General features: G+C 40.9%; 2 protein-coding genes across 8 annotated transcripts in view; both read right to left on the bottom strand.

The window, feature by feature from the left end:
• The window catches only part of LOC134042457 (cytochrome b5 reductase 4), a 33,329-nt gene extending 26,715 nt beyond the window's left edge, over positions 1 to 6,614 (bottom strand). For 4 of the 7 annotated variants that reach the window (XM_062489848.1, XM_062489843.1, XM_062489847.1 and 1 more), the window contains exons 1-4: positions 6,516 to 6,614; positions 5,235 to 5,388; positions 2,341 to 2,441; positions 258 to 342 (exon numbers count right to left, since the gene is read on the bottom strand). In XM_062489848.1, the coding sequence (XP_062345832.1) occupies positions 258 to 342; positions 2,341 to 2,441; positions 5,235 to 5,388; positions 6,516 to 6,590 (415 nt within the window). In that variant the 5' untranslated portion in view covers positions 6,591 to 6,614. The other 3 variants (XM_062489842.1, XM_062489846.1, XM_062489844.1) reach the window with 3 other exon arrangements.
• A 1,123-nt stretch (positions 6,615 to 7,737) lies between these two features.
• On the bottom strand, positions 7,738 to 10,119 carry RIPPLY2 (ripply transcriptional repressor 2). The gene is made up of 3 exons (XM_062488649.1): positions 9,808 to 10,119; positions 9,610 to 9,674; positions 7,738 to 7,903 (listed from the first exon to the last, which is right to left on the bottom strand). The coding sequence occupies exons 1-3, from the start codon at positions 10,117 to 10,119 to the stop codon at positions 7,738 to 7,740; spliced, it is 543 nt and encodes a 180-aa protein (XP_062344633.1).
• Positions 10,120 to 19,455: the final 9,336 nt, after the last annotated feature.

Raw genomic sequence — 19,455 nt, 5'->3', positions numbered from 1 at the left:
CACACATGCACAGCTGTTTTTTAATGACTACAAACAAAAGAAGAAACATAGCAGCACGTTACTAAAGTCTTCAACTATACAACAATTTCACCTTCAGGTATCTGCTGTAAAAAAATTGATATATGCAAAAGCCTTCAACTCTATGCAAGAATAGAGACTCTCCTCATAAATAAGAGGTGATTTAGGATTTCTCATAATTTCCAGATAATTTTGGAATTAAGTCTAATAGACAATATCTCCTTCTTAAAACAACTCACCTTTTGGAGCAGCAATAGGCTTTACAGCCATTCTCCCAACAAGACATTCCTTCAGCATTGATTCATAATTCACCCAACGATGAACCTACATTAACAAAATATTTTTTCATAAAATTTTGAATTCTTACTATGTTGTTCTATGCACTGAAATAGAAAAGTTCATTTCTGCACATTGACTAATATAATTCATTTAGCAGATTAATTTCAAAAAACATCAGAAGTCACTATTGCATCAGTCAGTACTTATTTTTACTTCTATTACAGATATCATGGCATTAAGTGAAACAATAGGATTATGAAAAAAGTAACAAGAGTTAAATTTACTCATTTGTGTTTTGCAATATCTGAACATCATCACCTTGAGCTACAGAATGTATTTCAGAACAGCATTTTTATGATGCATGCTACACAACTAACAGAACAAAGACTTTGTCGTTACCATAATGTTTATCAGTCTTGTTTAGACAAGTGAAAGGGAAAAGGGATGAAGGAAACAAACAGAGAGAATAATAGATAAGGCAAACAAAGACCTCCTACCAAGCTGGTGCAATTCTGTTTGCTTCTGTCTTATTATCACTGAATCATTTGGAAATTCCCTATTTTAGAAAGTAAAATAAAGTGAAGAAAAAGCAGTAGCTTTACAGACCAGAACTGGAGAACTTGTAGAGGAAATGGATGGCAGAAAAGCGAATTCTGATAGGGCATCCAGGATAACATCACAAGAAGAGAAAAGGAAACAAAGTGTTGCATGACAAATTTGAATGGTATCTAGATTTAAAAATAAAAACTTTAAACTGGACTAGCTAAGGAGATGAGATAAAGAATCCATCAACAAGTTGTAGTTTCCTCATATACAGGTAACAGAAAGAAATGAAGGATTATGAATGACAGTTAATCTTCTCAGAAATTTGGGGAACACTAGCAATCTACCAAGCACTTAAAAAAAGATCACTATCTGACAGACACAGAATGCTAAAGCAGAACACCTCCAGTAACAGGAAAGTCATAAGCCAAGAACAGTAACAGTGAAAAGCATATTTTCAGGATCTAAATGTGCTTCCATTCCCCTGACAAAAAAGTTGCAAGCATGTATGTGAACTTAATGACAGGGGCTTCCCCAAATACTCCCGATGTCAAGACTCCTGTTTTCAAGGACATCATATAATGACCCAGCAACATAATTCCAAGCCACAGCTTGATACTGGATACTTGATACTACAAATTTCTCAAAATCAAAGAACTACTCCCAAAACCAGCACTTCATTTGTGAAAGGATTAGCAAAGGATAAACTCAAAGCTAAAACATTGTCCACCTTTATCTACAATGTTAAAAACATTTTGCAAATGAAGGCATAACATACTTTGATGCATGAGATATAAAGAGGTAGCATATTTCCTTTCAGAAACAGATTTCTTTCTTGCTCTTTCCCAGTTTCTCAGATAAACCTAGTGACTAACAGAGACCAACGGAATGTCTGTTTCTAAAAAATACCAAATCAGTGAATCACATTTTACGGCACCAAGTTTGAGAGTCCTTGCAGAAAGCACAGCCATGCTGCAGAACATTTCTTTTCTGAGTATTTTCAGAACATTTGAAGAAATAGTAAAAAAATAAGAGGCCCACTGTCATCGTGTGATTTGTTCAACAGTTAAAGTTAATAGAAGCTTCACCATTTTTTCTGATAATGCAGCTGCCAAGTAAATAGACAAAGAATTCTACAAGGTTTTTTCTACAAGTGAAAACTCTTAGAAAAATAGGTCTCTCCAACAACAGCAGTCACTGCAGCAATTTATTAAGAAGGTGGTATCTCAAATTGTTGCTAGCTTTATTGCTATTTTTGCTAAAAAAAAGGTCTAATTGAACCATAATTCTAACAACACAGTGACATTTTCATTACTGGTTTTTCATACAACGTTCAAACTACATGTCTCTTTCAGCATGTGTCATTCTGAGCAGTGGCCTTTCCTTAGGACTGAAAAAGTTCAAATCATCATTTCCACTGAAATGCCCTAGAAATAATTGCAACACGTGCATTTTTCAAAGTATGGTGAGCAAGTGTCATTTGCTGCCAGTTGTTCTCACCTGATCAAAGAGATCTGTACCATCAGTTCCTGCTGCTTTCATTAGTTCATCCTCACCACCTGGATGGTATTCCATGTATGGCGTGACATTATATACATATCCTGAAGAAAACAGAATATAAAAGCATATGAGAAGCATTTCTACAAACACTCCTGTCTCCAAAAATAATGGAAAGGTTAGCACAAATTAAGGAGTATACTAGCAAACAGTAGGCATAATTGGAACAAACAGTACAACTTGACAAAAACAGAAACATAAGTGACAATTGTATAAAGCACAAGAGGTATCTTATTACATGGAGACGCCAATCTACAATGCCACGCCACTTGCCCTGGGTTAAGACTTCAACCAAGAAAATGAACATGATGCATCCTAGCTAGAGGGTAAAAGTACCACAGGCAGGTTTAAAAAGAGACAAAATTGAGCCAGCTAGTGGAAAGAATATTTTTCAGTTTCTCTTCCAATTAAGTTATCCCTGAAGTGCTGTCATAGTTGTTTCCCTACCACCCATCACCATCATGGAATGAAATGCCTACAGGAATGAACTGTCTCACACAAGGAAAGACTGGGACCATCAGCAACAAAACTTCCATTCTTCAGATTCAGCAATATCAGAAACTTAACACAGCTTGTGCTCCTAACTCCTTAAGACTCTGGTTGTATCTGCCCCAGTAAAAGGGCTCAACGTTGTTTCTACACTTCCAGCGACATAAACAATATTTCTTCACAGGTCTGAAATGATGAAGGCTCATTATTGTTGCTAGGCAAGTGGGTTATTGGAACCTGAAGAATGCAGCTATATACAGATTTAACTACAGATATATTGCCGTTAACATGATTACTGCATCCCTACCTACCTGAGTATTTGAAGATATTTAACATTATCAAAACTGGAAACTAGCAAAAATTGAACTGTGGCAGTGCTTTCAGAAGCTTTGAAGACATTACTAGGAAGTGTGCATTAATTACTTCAGAAGGAGAGAAAGGCATTCAGCATTGAGCCCGGGGCAGATATACTTGGAACTATCCTAGATGGCAAGAACCACCATCCCAGTCAACAACAAAGACCCAGTCAAGAACAAAGGAAGGATCTTTGCACTTTACCGACCTGCTTTTCTGATGTCTGTATTCACTGTGCCATCTTGTGTGCACCAGTGATTACTGCACACAGTGAATTCTAAGTATCTGCATAGCCATGGCCTCCTGAATATTACTCAAATTTACCATCAAATTTGCTGGAGCAAAAGAAGTATCATTTATATACCCTTCAGGAGAGGTTTTTTTAACTCCCCTGCACCCCCCCTTTATATGCAAATTTGTGCCCTATATGACAGCTTCCTTTGATCACACTGGGGTTCTGAACCAAGTTAGTTCCTGTTCTTCTTTTATCTCACACTGCTCGCATGGGTTTCTAATCTTTCTTATAGAGCCACAGTCTAACTACCAATACAGTAACCTAATTTAGCTTTTCCATAATTATATTCTTGTACTACCTTTCCACATATGAGGGCTACCATGATTTTCAGTTACGAGAGTCGTCTGAGAACACAGAAAAGGCAGACCTGGAAAAGTTTAAGGAAAGATACAGAAGCAACTTGATGGAGTTCTTGTAAAAACCAGCCTCAGAGAAGCAGTGAAAGTAGGATGAGATTAAAAAGAAAACAGAAGCATTTTTAGGTACTGATTCTGTCTACAGTTGATGATCCTTTTTCAGAATGAAAAATGAACAGATGTCCATGGCAAACAAGCTTTCTTTAGCTCTTCTCCCACTATAGTTTTACTAACACGTGCAACTGCAGCATAGGGAATTAACAGTACAATTATTTTGCTCAAAGGCCAGTACTGAATAACATTTTACCACTAATTTCACTCTCATCCCCTTTAACACTCAACAACAATACAATCGCCTCAGACAGAAATTCTTAACTTTCTTTTGCTGAAGTTCAGACATGACATTTTATTAAATACCAATGCTGTTCCTTACCAGATCAATGTTATCACTAACAGATTAAGAAGATGAGACTAGCTAATGGGACATTTCTGTAAAAAGAGTGATTCTATCTTCATAGAAATTTGTGTTATCTCCTAACAAATTTACAGTGATATTAGTGTATTCAGCCTCTAAAAGATTAAACTGCAGAGCAAATGTTTTACTCCTTTCTGCAGGACAATCAGGAACTTCATTTGCAACTCTGAAAATACTCTTCTAGCCACAGCAATTGCTTCAGACCACCTTCACACATTGCTAAATGTATAACATATGATTCAACTTCTGAGCTAAAATTTCACTAAAATAATAACAGAAATATCATTGCATAGTTACCACGGGTATTTGTCATGATAAAAATAGATTACAGTTGCTCTGTGTGGCAATTGTAATTTGCATTACTAAGTTATATGAAGTAGTATGTGTGCTTTCACAGTTATTTCCTGAAGATCATTCTCGAGGTTTAAGTAGTATTTTTAATATTTATGTCTCTGGATGCTCTAAAGCAATCCTTAAAAATTGTCAACTGCTCAAAACAATTAACTGTCTAAGACTGAGTGGTGTACATGTCAGCATTTCCAAAGCTCTATTTTCTTGCTAAGTCCTTTTTATTTGATATATTACCTAAATTCTTGTATTTTATTATTTTCATAGGCAGCTATAAAAATAGGTATAAAATATGCCCATTTGGAAGATTTCTTCTGAAAGGCTTGAAAGTAAAGAAAATCCTTGTAACACAAAATCTCTTACTTGAAGTTATGTCAAGATTACACCCGGCCTAAGCACAGAAAGTGTAGTTTCTCTTGAAGTGTGGCTTTTTTTTTTTTTTGAGTTTTGCTGCTTCTTCTTTACACACAGAAAAGAGAAGCCAGGTAAAAAACACAGAAGAAACATCACAGCAACCAACCTCTTATACATATCCAGCAGTCCTCCTTTTTGTTGTGTTTAGAGAGCTCATCTTCAGTCACTTCAATCAGCCTCCCTTTCAAACCAGTCAAGTCCTTCCCACTTTTAGTTAGTCGAATCCAATCCATAAGACTCCTTCCTGGTTTTAAAGGTACCTGAAAATTAAAAAAAATGTACAAACAACTTCAAACTCCTAAGGAAGAAAAAGCCATTCTAAGCATACATAAGCTCCATAGGTGGAATCAGACAAAAAAAAACAAAACAAAAACAAAAAAACCCTCATATTATTTACAGATATTTGGGAGCCCTACTCAGTAGAAAAGATGTTTAAGGGATTGTTCTGGGTAGTGACACAGAAATTACTGAACAACAACAAATATTCAGATAGCTCTTCCCAAAGCAAACTGAAGATACCAAGTCTACCTTGGTGGTAAATAATTTAAGATACAATCTGGGAAACTAGGAAACTACAAGCAATAAAGAAAAGAGATTTAAAAATCATGGTTAGGTAAAAGACAAGTTTTGCCTTCACAGCATTCATAAAGACTTTCCACAAGCCCTGGAAGTTTCCACAGCAACTGGAAGCCTCACCCGAAGATGGGACAGAAGTCTGTAGCTTTCCAGAGAAGTACTGCAAAGGCCTGCCTCTGCCTGAAAGGCCGAGCAAGATCTTCAGGGTATCTAACACCTTCCTTTTCAACAGCACCCCAGTCTGGGAACCCTTCTGGTAGAAATTTTAACAGCAGAAAACAGCAGCAAAGAACTGTGGCCTTACAAAACCACAGGAAAAACAGAAGCAAAAAAACCTAAAGCGTACCTAAACCCACATTTCTTAATGCTACTTTAGTCCAAGTCTGCTCTCCAAGCATGGTCTCTAGACAACAAGTGTTCTCAAAACCCCTCCAAAGATGAAGATCCAACACGTAAGGCATAAGCTGCACGCACTAATTCCAAGGTGAAAGCCTCCATCTCTGCGCAGGAGGAACAGCCGGGGCAGGAAGTACCGGAAGTGTTGGAAGTGTTATTAAAGTGTTATTACCGCCGCCTTCTCAAACGAGAAGTACCGAGCGCTTTCAGCGACGCAGCCGAGCTGGCCCCTCGCCGGAGACCCTGCCGCAGCTCCTACCCCAGCGACAGCCGGGAACCGACCGGGAACCGACCGGGAACCGACCGGGAACCGACCGGGCGGGGCCAAGCCAGGCAGCCGTCGCCGACACCGCGGGAAAACGCGGGCAGCCCTCACCTCCCCCCAGGGGGCCAACAGCGGCAGAGCCGCCCCTACCTTGCTGCGGGCACCCGCTGCCGCTCGCTGCTGGGAGCTGGGCGCGGGGAAGGCCGGCGGCGTCACGTTCAGCATGGTGCCGGGCCAGGCCGCAGCCGGGCCCCGGCGGGCGGGCGGAGCGCTGGGGCGCAGCGCGCAGGCTCCGCCGCGGCGGGCGGGGCCGGCAGCCTCGGCCCGGGGCCGGTCATCGCTGTGGGCTGGCCATATCCCCTCGCGGCCGCCTTGGCAGCCCGGCGACGAGGGCGCGGTGCTTGCTCCTGCGCGAAGGTTGGTTTTCCGTCCAGGTCTCCCAGAGGCAGGTGCAATGGGTAGAAGGTTGTGGCAGACGCAGCTGCTGCACCCCACGCTCCGAAAGTTCGGTGTGAGACGGCTCTGGGTGAGGGCCCACTTTCGTCCCGCAGCAGGGCTGCACGTGGGACGGGGCAAGCACTCCCTGGCTAGTTTTGGCACACCGGGCCAGCACGCAGGCAAGGGCAGATCCAGGTAAGTGCACAAGTGCTACCTGACAGAGGAACTGGCGTTTAATGTAAAGCGTTGGATTTGGGTTTTTTTGTTCTTGTAGGGGCTTTAGCCTTCACGATGATCGGTACCAAGCTTTGTTTCAATTATTAAAACCAAGCTCACTATTGTAACAACTCAGACCTTTTTCTCATTTCCTGATGTCCACTTTACCAACAAATGCAGTATGAAACTATCCTTTATGTATAACAACATAGTACATATACACGAGAGCACAACAAGAACTAGATTAGGATTTGGACTGTTCTCCATTTCAAAAACAGCTATATTGTTTCCCTTCTCCATGTTTGAAACTCTGTTGTAATAAAAGCCACAACACAATTGGAATACTTAATCCAATGATTACTTGATACACTTCTTATGTAGCCTACTAAATCACAATGACAAGCTTTCCTTGTATCCTCAGCCTTTGAGAAAGTCATATAACCATAGAGCCCTTCAAAATAAGGTATCTCTTCTCTCTCTCTTCGTTCAGCTTACGATCTACAAACTACAGGACCTCAGGTACAAAAATACTAATCAATACCTTCCCCACTTAAACCAGGACAGGAACAGAACAAAGGAAAAAGGATAAAATTACAAGACATCTCCGTTTTATTAAGAATAACTTACATAGAAATAAATTATCTTTAAAAATACTATAATACATATTTATATTAAGTTTAAATTAAGTCTTAAGATGTGGCATTAGCCTTTCCTCCAGTCAGCAACTTGATTCTGTTCTTGAATCTTGTTCCAGTTCATCTTCATCATCTTCACTATCCGAGTCTTCATAAAAGGATATTGTAGCCTGAACTGGGAAGTTTTTGAGAAGTGCTTCAGCTTCCTGGTACAAGTAATCATAGCACCTTGATTTGGGCCAAAATAGCCTGAAACAAGTATACAGTACATTTACTTACTGAAAATATGTATTTTACTTGGAGTCCGACATGCAAAAAATGAAAGTGAAATTCTATTAAAACAAGCATCCTACAGTGCTTCTCTTACATGCTCAGTTGCTGAATTGCTTTCTGCATTTACTTAGGAAAAAAATTATCTGGATTGTTATTTTTATCTGAAGAGATAAAAGTGCATTTAGAATGCTAGTTTTGCAGCAAAACTATGAAAGCCCAAGACCCTGCATCTGAAGCTTCCCACTCCAGTAGCTCATTAACAGTACTACCTGTGGGTCTGATACAAGTAGTACTGCTCCTACTGGAACTATTCCTAGGGAATATAATGGGCATCAAACAGGATCAAAAATACATTTGAATCAAATTAGTAGTTTTCTTACTGAAGGTCCCCAGCCTAGATAGTTATTGATACTTGTTCAAAGGAATGGTAAAGGTCTGGGGATGATTAGACCTTGATATTTCATCTGTCTTTCCAAAAACAATAAACAGACTCCATAAGGAACATGTCCCACAGATGTAGATTTTAAAGCAGGCTGTGTTGTATCCAGAAATCAACAAAACTGGCTAATAAGATCACAGTTAGCATGGGCTATCAGCTAATGATAATATATTGCAGTTAATGTACTCCAAGTTCCTGTTCCTTTTCAACTACCATCCTCTTTTGCTTACAGTTTGGAAGGAACAGACCATGGAAGTCCCAAGAGCCAAGAGACTAGAACAGTACAACATAATGAAATGCTGACTACAGATTGCTTAAAATAAAAATGCATTAAGAAACAGAACTAGACGGCTTTCTAGCAATTACAAGAAATACTTCTTAGGCTACTGTTTAACAGAACACTGCTTCCTTGGCAGCACAAACTCACTGACGTCGGCTTTGTAACAGGTCTCCATGCCCAATGTTCCCTGCAACAGTGTTCACTCAAACCTAAGCATTGGAGCAGTCACAGTGAAGTCTGCCCGCACAGTTGCTTAGTTAGTGCATCACTATTTGAAAGGTTAGAGCCTAGATTTGAAAGAAAACCTCATCTTGTCTGGAAAAACTACCTGTGCAATTACTTTAAGCATCTTGCATAAAACACCTACCAGCATTTCTGAATACAGACTCTCCTACAGATTCAACTGTTATTTTTTTAATTTCCCTTTCAGAACTGACAGTGCAGATACTATCATCACCTCTATCATTAAAGCAGTAGTTGTACAAGTATTTTCCTCGGCAATGGTGGCTTAGCCAGTACCTGCCCTCTCTTCCTGCTACTCTCTCCCATGCCTCCACCTGCTTCTTTGCTCTGGGAAGGCGCTGGATGTTAGCACAGCAACACAGCCTAGGAACTACAGCCCCGTGCCTTTTTTAAACCTGGGCACAGGAATGAGTAATAAGGTCCTGCAGCCAACTCTACTCCACCCCCAAAAAACACCCACATGATTGTGTAATAGGCCTTGAGTCTCACACCACAGATGCACTTCAACAACTCAAATACGTTAAATCCACGAGTCCTGGCAATCATTTGCCCAAGGATCCGTCAGTTCAAAAGCACACAGATGGCAAATTCACTCCCAACACCTACATAAACATATGGGTGGAAACAAAAGGGGCGGGAGAGTTAATGCTAAGACACTGCATTGGCAAGCAAGAGACTCTCTGCCCCGAGGTCCCCCGCGGGAACCGGACTGCCACTTACCTGACGGGGTGCGTGTACTGCGCCAGCTTTCGGGAGGCTTCCGCCAGCCCGCCGGGGCTGCGAGGCTGCGGAGGAGAGAGCAGAGGTCAGCCCTCCGGCACGGCACCGGGCCCTCCCCGAGCATCCCCGTCCCGCCGGGATTCCCCCGCCGAGTGCGCGGCGATGCCGGCGGCGGATGCTCCGCCGCGCCCCACTCACCGCGGCGGGGCCGGGGCCGCTCCTCCCGGCCGCCTCACCCGGCGCGGGCACCCACGGCCTCCAGAAGGGTGCAGGGCTGCGGGCCGAGGGCAGGGCCGTCAGCGCAGGACCGGGCCGCCCCCCGCGCCGGGAGGAGGAGAGGGGCGAGCAGCCCTGCGGGGGCAGCGCCGCCGGGAGCGGGCGGGGGCAGGCGCCCTCCATCCTCCGCCGGTGCGCGGCCGCTCGCCTGGCGCTGCCAGCCGCGGGCCCGGAGGCTTTTATAGCCGGCGGCGGGCGCTGCGCGGCGCGGAGCCCCCACCTCCCCCGGCTCATCTGCCAGCGCCATCCACAAAAAGGCTCCGCGTGAAGGCGCCGCCGTGTAAACACGGGGCGCGGGCGCGTGCATGCCCCAAATGGCCCGGGGAGGAGAAGCGGGCGTGGGGGGGGGGATTTGGCGAGTCGGTGTTAATCGCACTCGAGCGGACACATGGCAGCTGCCGGGGGGCGGGCGGGCGGGGACAGCCCTGTGGGAACGGAGCGGGGGGCGGCGGCACCGCGGACGTGCCCGGCCGCTCTGCGCCCCGGCGGCGGGGTCCGGCCGCCGCGACCGCGGCCTTTTGTTGTTCCAGCCGTGTTTGTTTACGCCCCGGAGCGGCGAGTCACGGCGTGTGGGCACCGCGACCCGCCCGAGGGTGGCAGCGCCCGCCGCTCCCCGCGGGAGCGGCGCGGACAAAGGGCCCCCGTCCCGGAGTGGCGGAGAACATTGCGCCCTTTGGGAGCGGTCCTCGCTCAATAACGCGTCAGCCCCAGTGCGCTCCCTTGACGTGCTCCCCCTCAGGCAACGGCGGTGGTTCTTTATTTATATATACGTGTATATACATAGGTATATGTGTTTATATATATATGTATATGTGCATATATATATATATATATATATGTAAATAAAACATACATAGACGCACACACATTTTTTAATAGGGCGTTATTACCGAGGAAACGTACCTGCATTAATCCTTTTTTCGTGTGGTTCCAATACTTTATTCTGCTGCCTGCACTGGATGCTGTCACTACATGCACAAGTTTTACACGGAGCTCCTGAGGTCTCCATGATCCCCGGTACCAAGGGAGTTTACTTTTGTTTCTATTTTTATTTATTATTCGTGTTTCCCCTTTTCTTTCTGAGGTTGCAATCAGTGATGCATATAAGAGGGGCAGAAACAAGTTATATAAGAGCTGGTAAACAGTAAAAATATCAGCCTGAAGGACTAGGAGGGTTAGTGGGATAGAGCTGCCCTAGATGCTGAAGGAGGGCTTAAACCCCAGGTAATTTATTGTCCCATTAAAAACCCACGTTACTGAGACACCACAAATATTGAGGCTCTGTTTGGAATAATGTTTTGCCTTCTTGAGTTTGTATGAGGCATAAGGAGTGTGTCTAATTTAGCATTGCCCAAGAGTAGCTACAAGTAGCTGCTACTCTAAAAAGAATAGCTACAGACTTGTACTATCTCCACATCTTCAGCACAATCCATTTCACTAAACAGTATGAGCAGTACCAGTTGTAAAAAAAGTTATATATTAGACACTATGTGGGAAATCAGGTTAATCTTTCACATCCTAAAGTCAAAACTAGATGTAGACTGACTTGCCTTTCTGAAGGAAAGCAACCAATTACTTTGAACAAGAAACAGTTGGAAGAGTGCACACATTCAAGCTCGCACATGCAAGCATACATTCCAAATTCACCAGTGGGCACACTCGATCATTTTGGAGATTGGCACCATTTGGCCACTTGGAAAAATTGATAATTATGACTTTAACAGTTAATAAAAGAAAATGTATTTTCCAGTGAAAAGTTCAGTTTAGTAGGACTTGATGTTTGTAGCTGTTTGTGTTTTCCCTGCCTCATTTTCACTGTAGCCTAGAATCAGATTAAAATCAGAGTGAACAAAAGGCTCAAACTACAATACATATTCACCTTACAGCTAAGAAATAGAGAATAGAGCAAGGTATAGTAATCTGTGCAATAAACCAAATGTGTTCATAAAGCAAAACTGTTTCTACTTTTCCTCTTTTTTCAAATAGCTACTGTGAAGCTTGTCAGGTGAGGTAGAGCATAAAAGAAATGTTTTAAAGCTGTCTGATGGTAGAGTCTTCTTTGGCCTAAATGAAGTCAAAGCAATAATTTTGTATTTCACATTTTCTTTTGAGAAATTTAACACAGACTGTGTAAGGAAAAGAAAGAGGTGGGGTTCATTGTCTGAAGAAGAAAAGCAGAAACATCCTCCATCACATTAGTAGTGACAAAGGGCTAGGAGAATGCAACATCAGCTTTATCTCTATCTCACCTGAAATGAGAAAATATCCCAGGGAGAAAGTGTGATTTACCCATCAGAGAGCAAATTGAAAGAGGTGTTGAAAGGATAAGGAGAAAATAATGACTAACAGCTGTTGTTCCCCTGCATGTTTTCACACTGTATGAGTCTTCTTGGCTTTATCGTTCAGTAATGCAGTCCTGTTTCTTGAGAGAAATACAGAAGTCTGTCATTGCAATAATAACTTATCATTGACAAAATAAAAAAAAAATCAACCAACCAAACAAAAAAAACCCTTAACATTTTTCTATCTTCCCATTGACTTTGAAATGCAAGCTGGAAACTGGCAAATCAAGGATAGAAGATGCTTTGTCATGTTTGTCTCTTCTGCAATTTGTGCACAGTAACAGTGCATTGGTTTCATCATGCTAAAATCTCTTCAGGTGGGAGCTACATACAGCTGCTGAACAAATAGTTGGTCAAATGGGAGTGCTGGAATACACTTTAAACTGGTTCTTTTGATATAGTAGTGGAATACCTAGCTCTGAATTCAATATGAAGTCCAATAGAGATAGTTCTCTCATGCTTTCTTGACTCATCTAACTAAAGCAATATTCCCCATTCTGTGCCTTAGTTCCTGCTTTTTTGTATTTCTACTTTTTAGAAGTGTAAGTCCCAAGTTGAAGAATGTTCTTGGTTGTTATAACTAGCTTGACTATAGGAAAGGAAGGCTGGGAATCAGGATTTAATACTGTGCTTTATTATGCTGGAATGAAAACTGAAATACTGTGGTTTATGGTTTTATTTACTCTTGTGCGATAATAAAAATACCTGGGCTTTTGATCAGTTATCAACTTTTTGAAAATTTCTCTCAAGGTCATAGATTTAAAAAAAAATTCCTTATACCACTTTCCAAGCAGATTATAGCTGGCCATTTACAGGGTTCAATCCTGCTTAACTATAGTTTGATTTTTATAGGGATATTTGTACAGAATTGCAGTTGAAGAATTTCAATTACAGTACAAAAATTCTTGAACAGTCACTCTGATTTTAAAGCAGTGGAAAAAACCTGAGTTTGTTTTCTCAGAGTTATACCAAGCAGTATTTTTCCAGAATGAAAGTAATTTTTTAAATTTGGTTTAAATTGATTAAAAATGCTTTTGTGGCTTTCTGCAGTGTGACGTCTTGAAATGTGGTGCACTCTTAATAGGATACACAGAAAAGCAAACACAGAGATCTGTGCAGATTTCAGTGTGCTACTATAAACAAAGAAGGTGTTCACAAATGGCTTAGAGCTAAATTTGACAAGACAGTGCTAATCACACTGGGACATGGGAATATCTGGACAGGACACAGTCAGCTGGCTTCATATTCACCTCCCTTAAGGCAGAGATAGCTTATTAGTAAAACAGGGACATTGCATGAAAATTATTGCATGAGTTGATATCATGAGAGAAAATTGGCTTGCTCTTGTCAGGAATTTGTTTTAGTGACAAAAGCAAAGCTTGTGTGGAACTGTTCTGCTTACTGAGACTGAACTGAGGAAACTGATTAACAGACAAAATTCGATCTTGATTATTTTCTAGCCTAGCTTTATCTTGATGCTTCTGCTTTTAGCAACACTTCAGGACCAGGTTTTGAAATTCAGTGTATGCCTGATATTTACATATAGGTATTGACTGTACATGCATATGTCATTTTTTTACATGTTTGGTCTGTTAGCTCAATCTTTTTTTTTTTTTTTTCCCCACTAAAAGCAAAGTTTGCACAGGAAATTTGTAAACAACTTTGATAGATGTTAATGTTTGTGCAGTGACAATCTAGTGAAAACTTTGCAATGGTGTCTTATGAGTCCTTTAGCATTTTTTAGTTGTGATATGAACAAAGGGCATTCTTTCTACTATAGTTTGAAAATAAAATATCAATCTGCAAAGAAAAAGGACCAACACAGATGTGTTCACATTTTGAATCTTTATCCTTACCACTATCTGGATTCAATACAGTATTTTCAATAGACCTAATGTGCCTGAAAGCCGGTTTCATTCAGCATTTCCACAAAATGTTTTATTCTTGTCAGTAAATGAGTTCTAAACTACATTCTAAGAAATAAATACAAATTAACTCTTTTTATTAAAAAAGAAGAACATAACTAAGTCAGCAGACCAGTCTGTTCACATTTCCAGTGTTACCAATGGCTATAAAATGACTGTTTGGCTAATAAAGGTTGTGCTTGTCCTTATGCTGGTGTGTATTTTTTCCATCCTATTTATGTGCAAAAATGCAGAATGTAATCAAACAATGTAATTCCACTTCAACCGAAGTGCCAGGTGATTCCTACAGAGGTGTATGTTGGGGGTCTAAAGAGGGTATCCTCTTTCATGGTCACATCCGTCCCACTTCCTGTCATTTCTCTGGATTCTGACTAGGCTGTAATAGTATTAAACATTATTCTTTCATTTTATGGAGAAAATTATTCTTCCCTTTCCTCTATTTAACTGAAACACTGGAAGGAAAACTGTGAAAAGGGAGGATGCAATTCCAAGAAAGGATATCTTTTCACCCTCTTTTGGCTATTGGGAACCAGCTCTTGGTTATTCAGGAGGAAATGGCTTCATTTGAAGGAGCACAGCTCTACATTTCACCCTGTCAATGTGACTGAAACCCTCCAACTTTCTTAGGTTTATCCCAGAACTGATGCTGTTACAAACTTGGGTGGTGGGGCGGTCCTAGAAATCTGCTGGGGGATGAGCAATGTGTTGTGCTCATGGCACACATGCGAGTCCTTCACGTCCATGTGGCAAAGTGTGACTGCACACAATAGGTTTGGTTTCCTCATTTCCCTCCCCCTCTGCACCTCGCTCCCAGGCCCAGGCTGGCAAATGGTAAAGGATAATGTATCCACATGGGAAAGCAGCACATTAAGGGCTGAGAATGTGTAATGGAATCAGCCACCAGTTACAGGGATCCTTTAAAAAAATAGGAGTATCACTTGCTATTAAGTTATGGGCACTTTAAATTCCATGCAGATAAGAAACAGAGGCATCAGTGCTGTACACCAACCTTGTTAACCTCTTTTAATAGAATGGGAGTCAGTGAAACACTGATACATCATTGATGCCAGGGCTCAGCAGAAGTGTCTGGCTGGCTCAGCATAATGCAGCATAATGTCACAGTGTTTGCTGCAGTTGGAGCACACAGTGCTGCAGTGTGGCACTAGCAGGATTTGCCTCTTGCCTCTGGAAATGAGAGGCAGCCAAATGAAATGAAGTCAACAGCTATTGACAGAGGAGATGAAGAAATTAAGATAATCATTGGAATGTCCTGATCTGACCCCTCTGGTAATACAGTCCCTAGCAATGTCATCTCCTCTCGCACAATGTTCCATTCAATTAACTGTTTCTTCAGATATATTGCTTTCCTGGCAACAAAGATAGCGATGGAAGCAGAGTGGTTGTTTTTCAATTTCCCTTGTCTCTCCAAGCTATCAGCACAGCATCAACTCTCCAAAGAGATGCATGCCACTAAGCATGATGTATATAATGGAGCATTTAACCTCTGTCAGGAAGGAATGAATTTCAAGAAACAGAGCTGTACCTTTGACAAACAAGCACCTGAGAAAGGCGATGTGAGTCCTAAAGATAAGCAGTGCCAGCCAGAGGAGTACACACAGTATCTCATACTGCACTGCAGGGATGTCAGAGCTCTTACACAGGTGCCTGCAGATAGGCGCTGACAGACACCCTCTAAGCCTGCAGTTCCTCCCTGGCTTCTTGTGGCTGATGCTATGGGGCTGCCAATTCCATCGTGTCAGAATTTCAGCACTTCTTTGAGCATGCTTACATCCCAGGGATCCTTAGTGGTAGCTCTGAACACAAGGAATTGACTGCTAGCTTGTCTGTTTTAATGAAGATGCAGATAAATGCCAAAGGTACTGAAGGTAAAAACTGATACAGCTTGTTTTTAAGGCTGCTTGTCAGTACCCTTAAAATCAAAATTTCCATTGCTTAAAATTTTTCAAATTTAGGCTAAATTTTCCTGTGGTAGGGGAAGTTGTGGGGGAGGGAGGGAACTGCAATTAAAATAAGACAGCTCAAATCATTGAGCAATTTTCAAGAATAATAGAATATTTTGGGATGAAAGGGACCTTTCTAGTTGCAACTTCCCTGCCAGGGGCAGCAATGCCATGCAGTAGATCAGGTTGCTCAGGTCCCCATCCAACCTGGTCTTGAACAGTTCCAGGGATGGGAAGATCATCTTGCAACATAAAAAAAGTTCTGGTGCCTTTTTTTGGAGAGGAGTAGGCTTTGGCAGATATGGGGAAAGACAGCTTGAGGATGTGGGAATAACAGACAACATTTAAGCAATGACAGTGGATCCCAGTCCCAAATAGGCAGCAGAGAAAAGGAAGAGGGAAGGGGAAGGACAGTCACCAAGGACCAGGGTTGCAGAAACAAACCAAGAGTGACTAGAAGGGGAGCTGGCAAAAGAAAGCATTTAGCATGGGAAGGACAATTTGGACTGGAAAACAATAACTTGGTGATGCCAGAACAGGGTAAGAAGATTGAAGTGAAGGACTGAGGACAGGAAGACCTCCAAGTGGTTACAAATATGAAAATACTGGGAAAACAGTCAAAAGACATGAGACAAATTCTTCTTAATAAAGGACATTGAGCCTGGATGTCTTGTTCCCAGGCATGATCTAAAGAGAGGTCTGAAAGCTAGAACCTGGGACTGGTTAATAAAAAGATGAAAAGCCAAAATTAGGAAAATATGAAACTAAAGTATTACTACAATGAGAGGAAGGGAGAGGGGAATTGAGTTGGGAATAAAGTAGGTATAGGAGTTGTAGCTCCAGTGTACACCTTTCCAAAGCCTGTGGACCCGAGGAAAACCTGTTCCAGTAAAGCCTGAGAAACCTGCTGCGAAGGTCCCATGGCCTTCTAGGGAGGCTCCAAGTTGGTACCACTAACAGTTAACTCTTTTAGCTCAAACTACAAAATCCTGCATCATAAGCCTGAAGTTTTCTATCCATGTCCTAAATTGCATGATATGATGATTTTTTTCCCTCCTAGTTGTCCCATTTGTATTTGTATAACATAGCAATTCACCTCTAGACTGTAATGTGGAACAATTTTAATGCTGCAATCAGTCACCCAAAGAAAGAGAAACTTAAAAGAAAATACTGTGAGATTCACATGTGAGTTATAGCTCATCAAATTTAAGTGTTTAATAGTTATTCCTCTAAATCTAACATGATGAATTTAGGCTGCTACTTGACAGAAACCTTCAGACAACTGATTGTGTCCTAGAATAAGAGGATGTCTTATAAAAATGTCCTAAAATGTCTAAAATGCACAGGGCAGGCAAGATGACAAGCTCTCTGGCACAATCTGTGTCTCTACTGTCTTTGAAAGATGACCAGTTTAACTTAGCTTGACAATAGCTTTTACATGTTTCAAACTAGGTAATGTGAATCCAAATGACATGTTTCTGGATTTCTTTGTCTGATATGAGAGACTGCCGTATGATTTGTAGGTGTTTAAGTCCACTCCTCCCAGGGTTTGCAAGTGCAAATTTCCACTTGCATTTTTTTGTCTTAAATAGCTTGAATGGTATGGATCTGAGGCTCAGGTCTGCATTTGAAATTAATGAGAATTATGCCTTAAATGCAGTACTGTATAATTCAAGTCTATGGAAAAATGAAGTCCTCATTATCTCAAACTGGCCAGCCATGTTTAAAGAGCCTTTTTAACATTAGCCACCTGGTATAAAGTAGCAGCAGTAGTCCCTAATGGCTCTGTGAAATTAGTTTAATTCCTGCAGCCACCGTGGTTACTGGCAGAATCTTAGTATTACAAAAGGGTTTCGGATGGAAGGGACCTTAAAAAATCATTTAGATCCAATTCCCCTGGGCATCGGAACAGCATTTTGAAATCTTGTCTTGTTTTTGCTATGCAAGAAAGCAGTGTGCAGGCTGAGCAGAGAACAAATTATGTGCTCAACAGCCAATCAATACCTTCTCATGACCTATTCTGAGCACTGAGAGAGGAAAGGGACTTGTGAAAAACAGGAGGTGGTGGTGCCATATACACATGCAAGCTGAATTTAGGTTTTGCAGACAACCAAAATTCTGGCATTTTTCTAACTTTCTGGTGCTCACTCTCACAGTCTTTATAATGGTGTTTTGACACACAATTGTGAGTGTAAGATGTGGCTGGGGTGTATTCCATCTGGAGATTTTGCCTAAGATCCTCCCCTTCTGAATTGCCCTCAAAAGCATTTGTGCATGTCTTTATATGCCCAAACATAATATTCAAGATATTATTTGCTATCAAATGTATCAAAATATTCAACATATTTTATATCAAGCAGAAAACTATGGGATACAATGTTTGGTTTTGACATGAATGTAGATATTCAGATACAGGTATCACATGCAGGAAAAAGTTTCAAAGTAGATGATTGAAAATTTTCTCTGATAATCATAAATCTGTTATATTTTAAGACCTTGAAGAACACAATCACAAAGTTTTTAAAGCTGCATCCCCAATATTTTAGTTGCCTTCCCTGCTCACATTTTTATTGACTTCTTTCCAGTTTGATCTACAGCCACAATCTCATTACGAGACATTGCATTCCTGCACATCCTAGTATTTACAATATGAAATGCAGGATAGCAAGTAAGTGTGACATCACATTAAAAATTTTTACAGTCTCATCTTTTAAATTTTCTCCTGGCATTTTTTCATTAGTATGCTTTAAGAATTAAACAGATCCCAATTTCCAAGTTAGTGATGTGGCTTTACTCTGTGAAACAGAAGTCTCTGGATAATTAGCATTTTGTTAGTCAGCCAAGTATCTCTCTGGCCTCCAGGCATTACTGCAGCATGAGTATAAAAAAAGAGTCTGACATTTTTCCATTACATTTACCTTTCATCTTCCTAAACTGGTTCTTTATTCAAAATAACAGTTCATATAATATCAATTTTTTTTAATTAAATACATTGTGGCTATAACAGACATTGTAAATTCTTGTTGTTTCTTTTTTTTAGCCTTCACAGAATTTATATATATCTCTAGCTATATTTACATTTATACTGTAAAAATATAAGTTGTATATAAAATATGCATTGTATAGGAGAAAATGTATATATTCTTACCATCCAAGAATACTTATATTTTATATATACATATACCATGAAATATATATGGAATTTTTATGTATGTATGAAATACATATTAAATTAACTTTTGCCTGGATATATATGACCTGGTTGGAAACTGAAAAATAGGACATCTAAACCTTGTCAGATCTATCTTCCTAAATAAAAGTTTTGAAAAATATGTATTTCTT

Source organism: Cinclus cinclus, chromosome 3 (assembly GCF_963662255.1).
Source record: "Cinclus cinclus chromosome 3, bCinCin1.1, whole genome shotgun sequence".
Taxonomy (NCBI): domain Eukaryota; kingdom Metazoa; phylum Chordata; class Aves; order Passeriformes; family Cinclidae; genus Cinclus; species Cinclus cinclus.
Note: the sequence above shows the minus strand (reverse complement) of the source record. Positions and strands in the feature narration are given on the sequence as shown.

What these genes read in the sequence shown, in the direction of transcription:
- RIPPLY2 (XM_062488649.1), bottom strand. Translation starts at nt 10,119, where the DNA reads ATGAGCCGGGGGAGGTGGGGGCTCCGCGCCGCGCAGCGCCCGCCGCCG. An exon ending in GCGGCCCCGGCCCCGCCGCG is followed by an intron (nt 9,675 to 9,807) that starts GTGAGTGGGGCG and finishes TCTCCTCCGCAG; the next exon opens with CCTCGCAGCCCCGGCGGGCT. An exon ending in CAGTACACGCACCCCGTCAG is followed by an intron (nt 7,904 to 9,609) that starts GTAAGTGGCAGT and finishes TACTTGTTTCAG; the next exon opens with GCTATTTTGGCCCAAATCAA.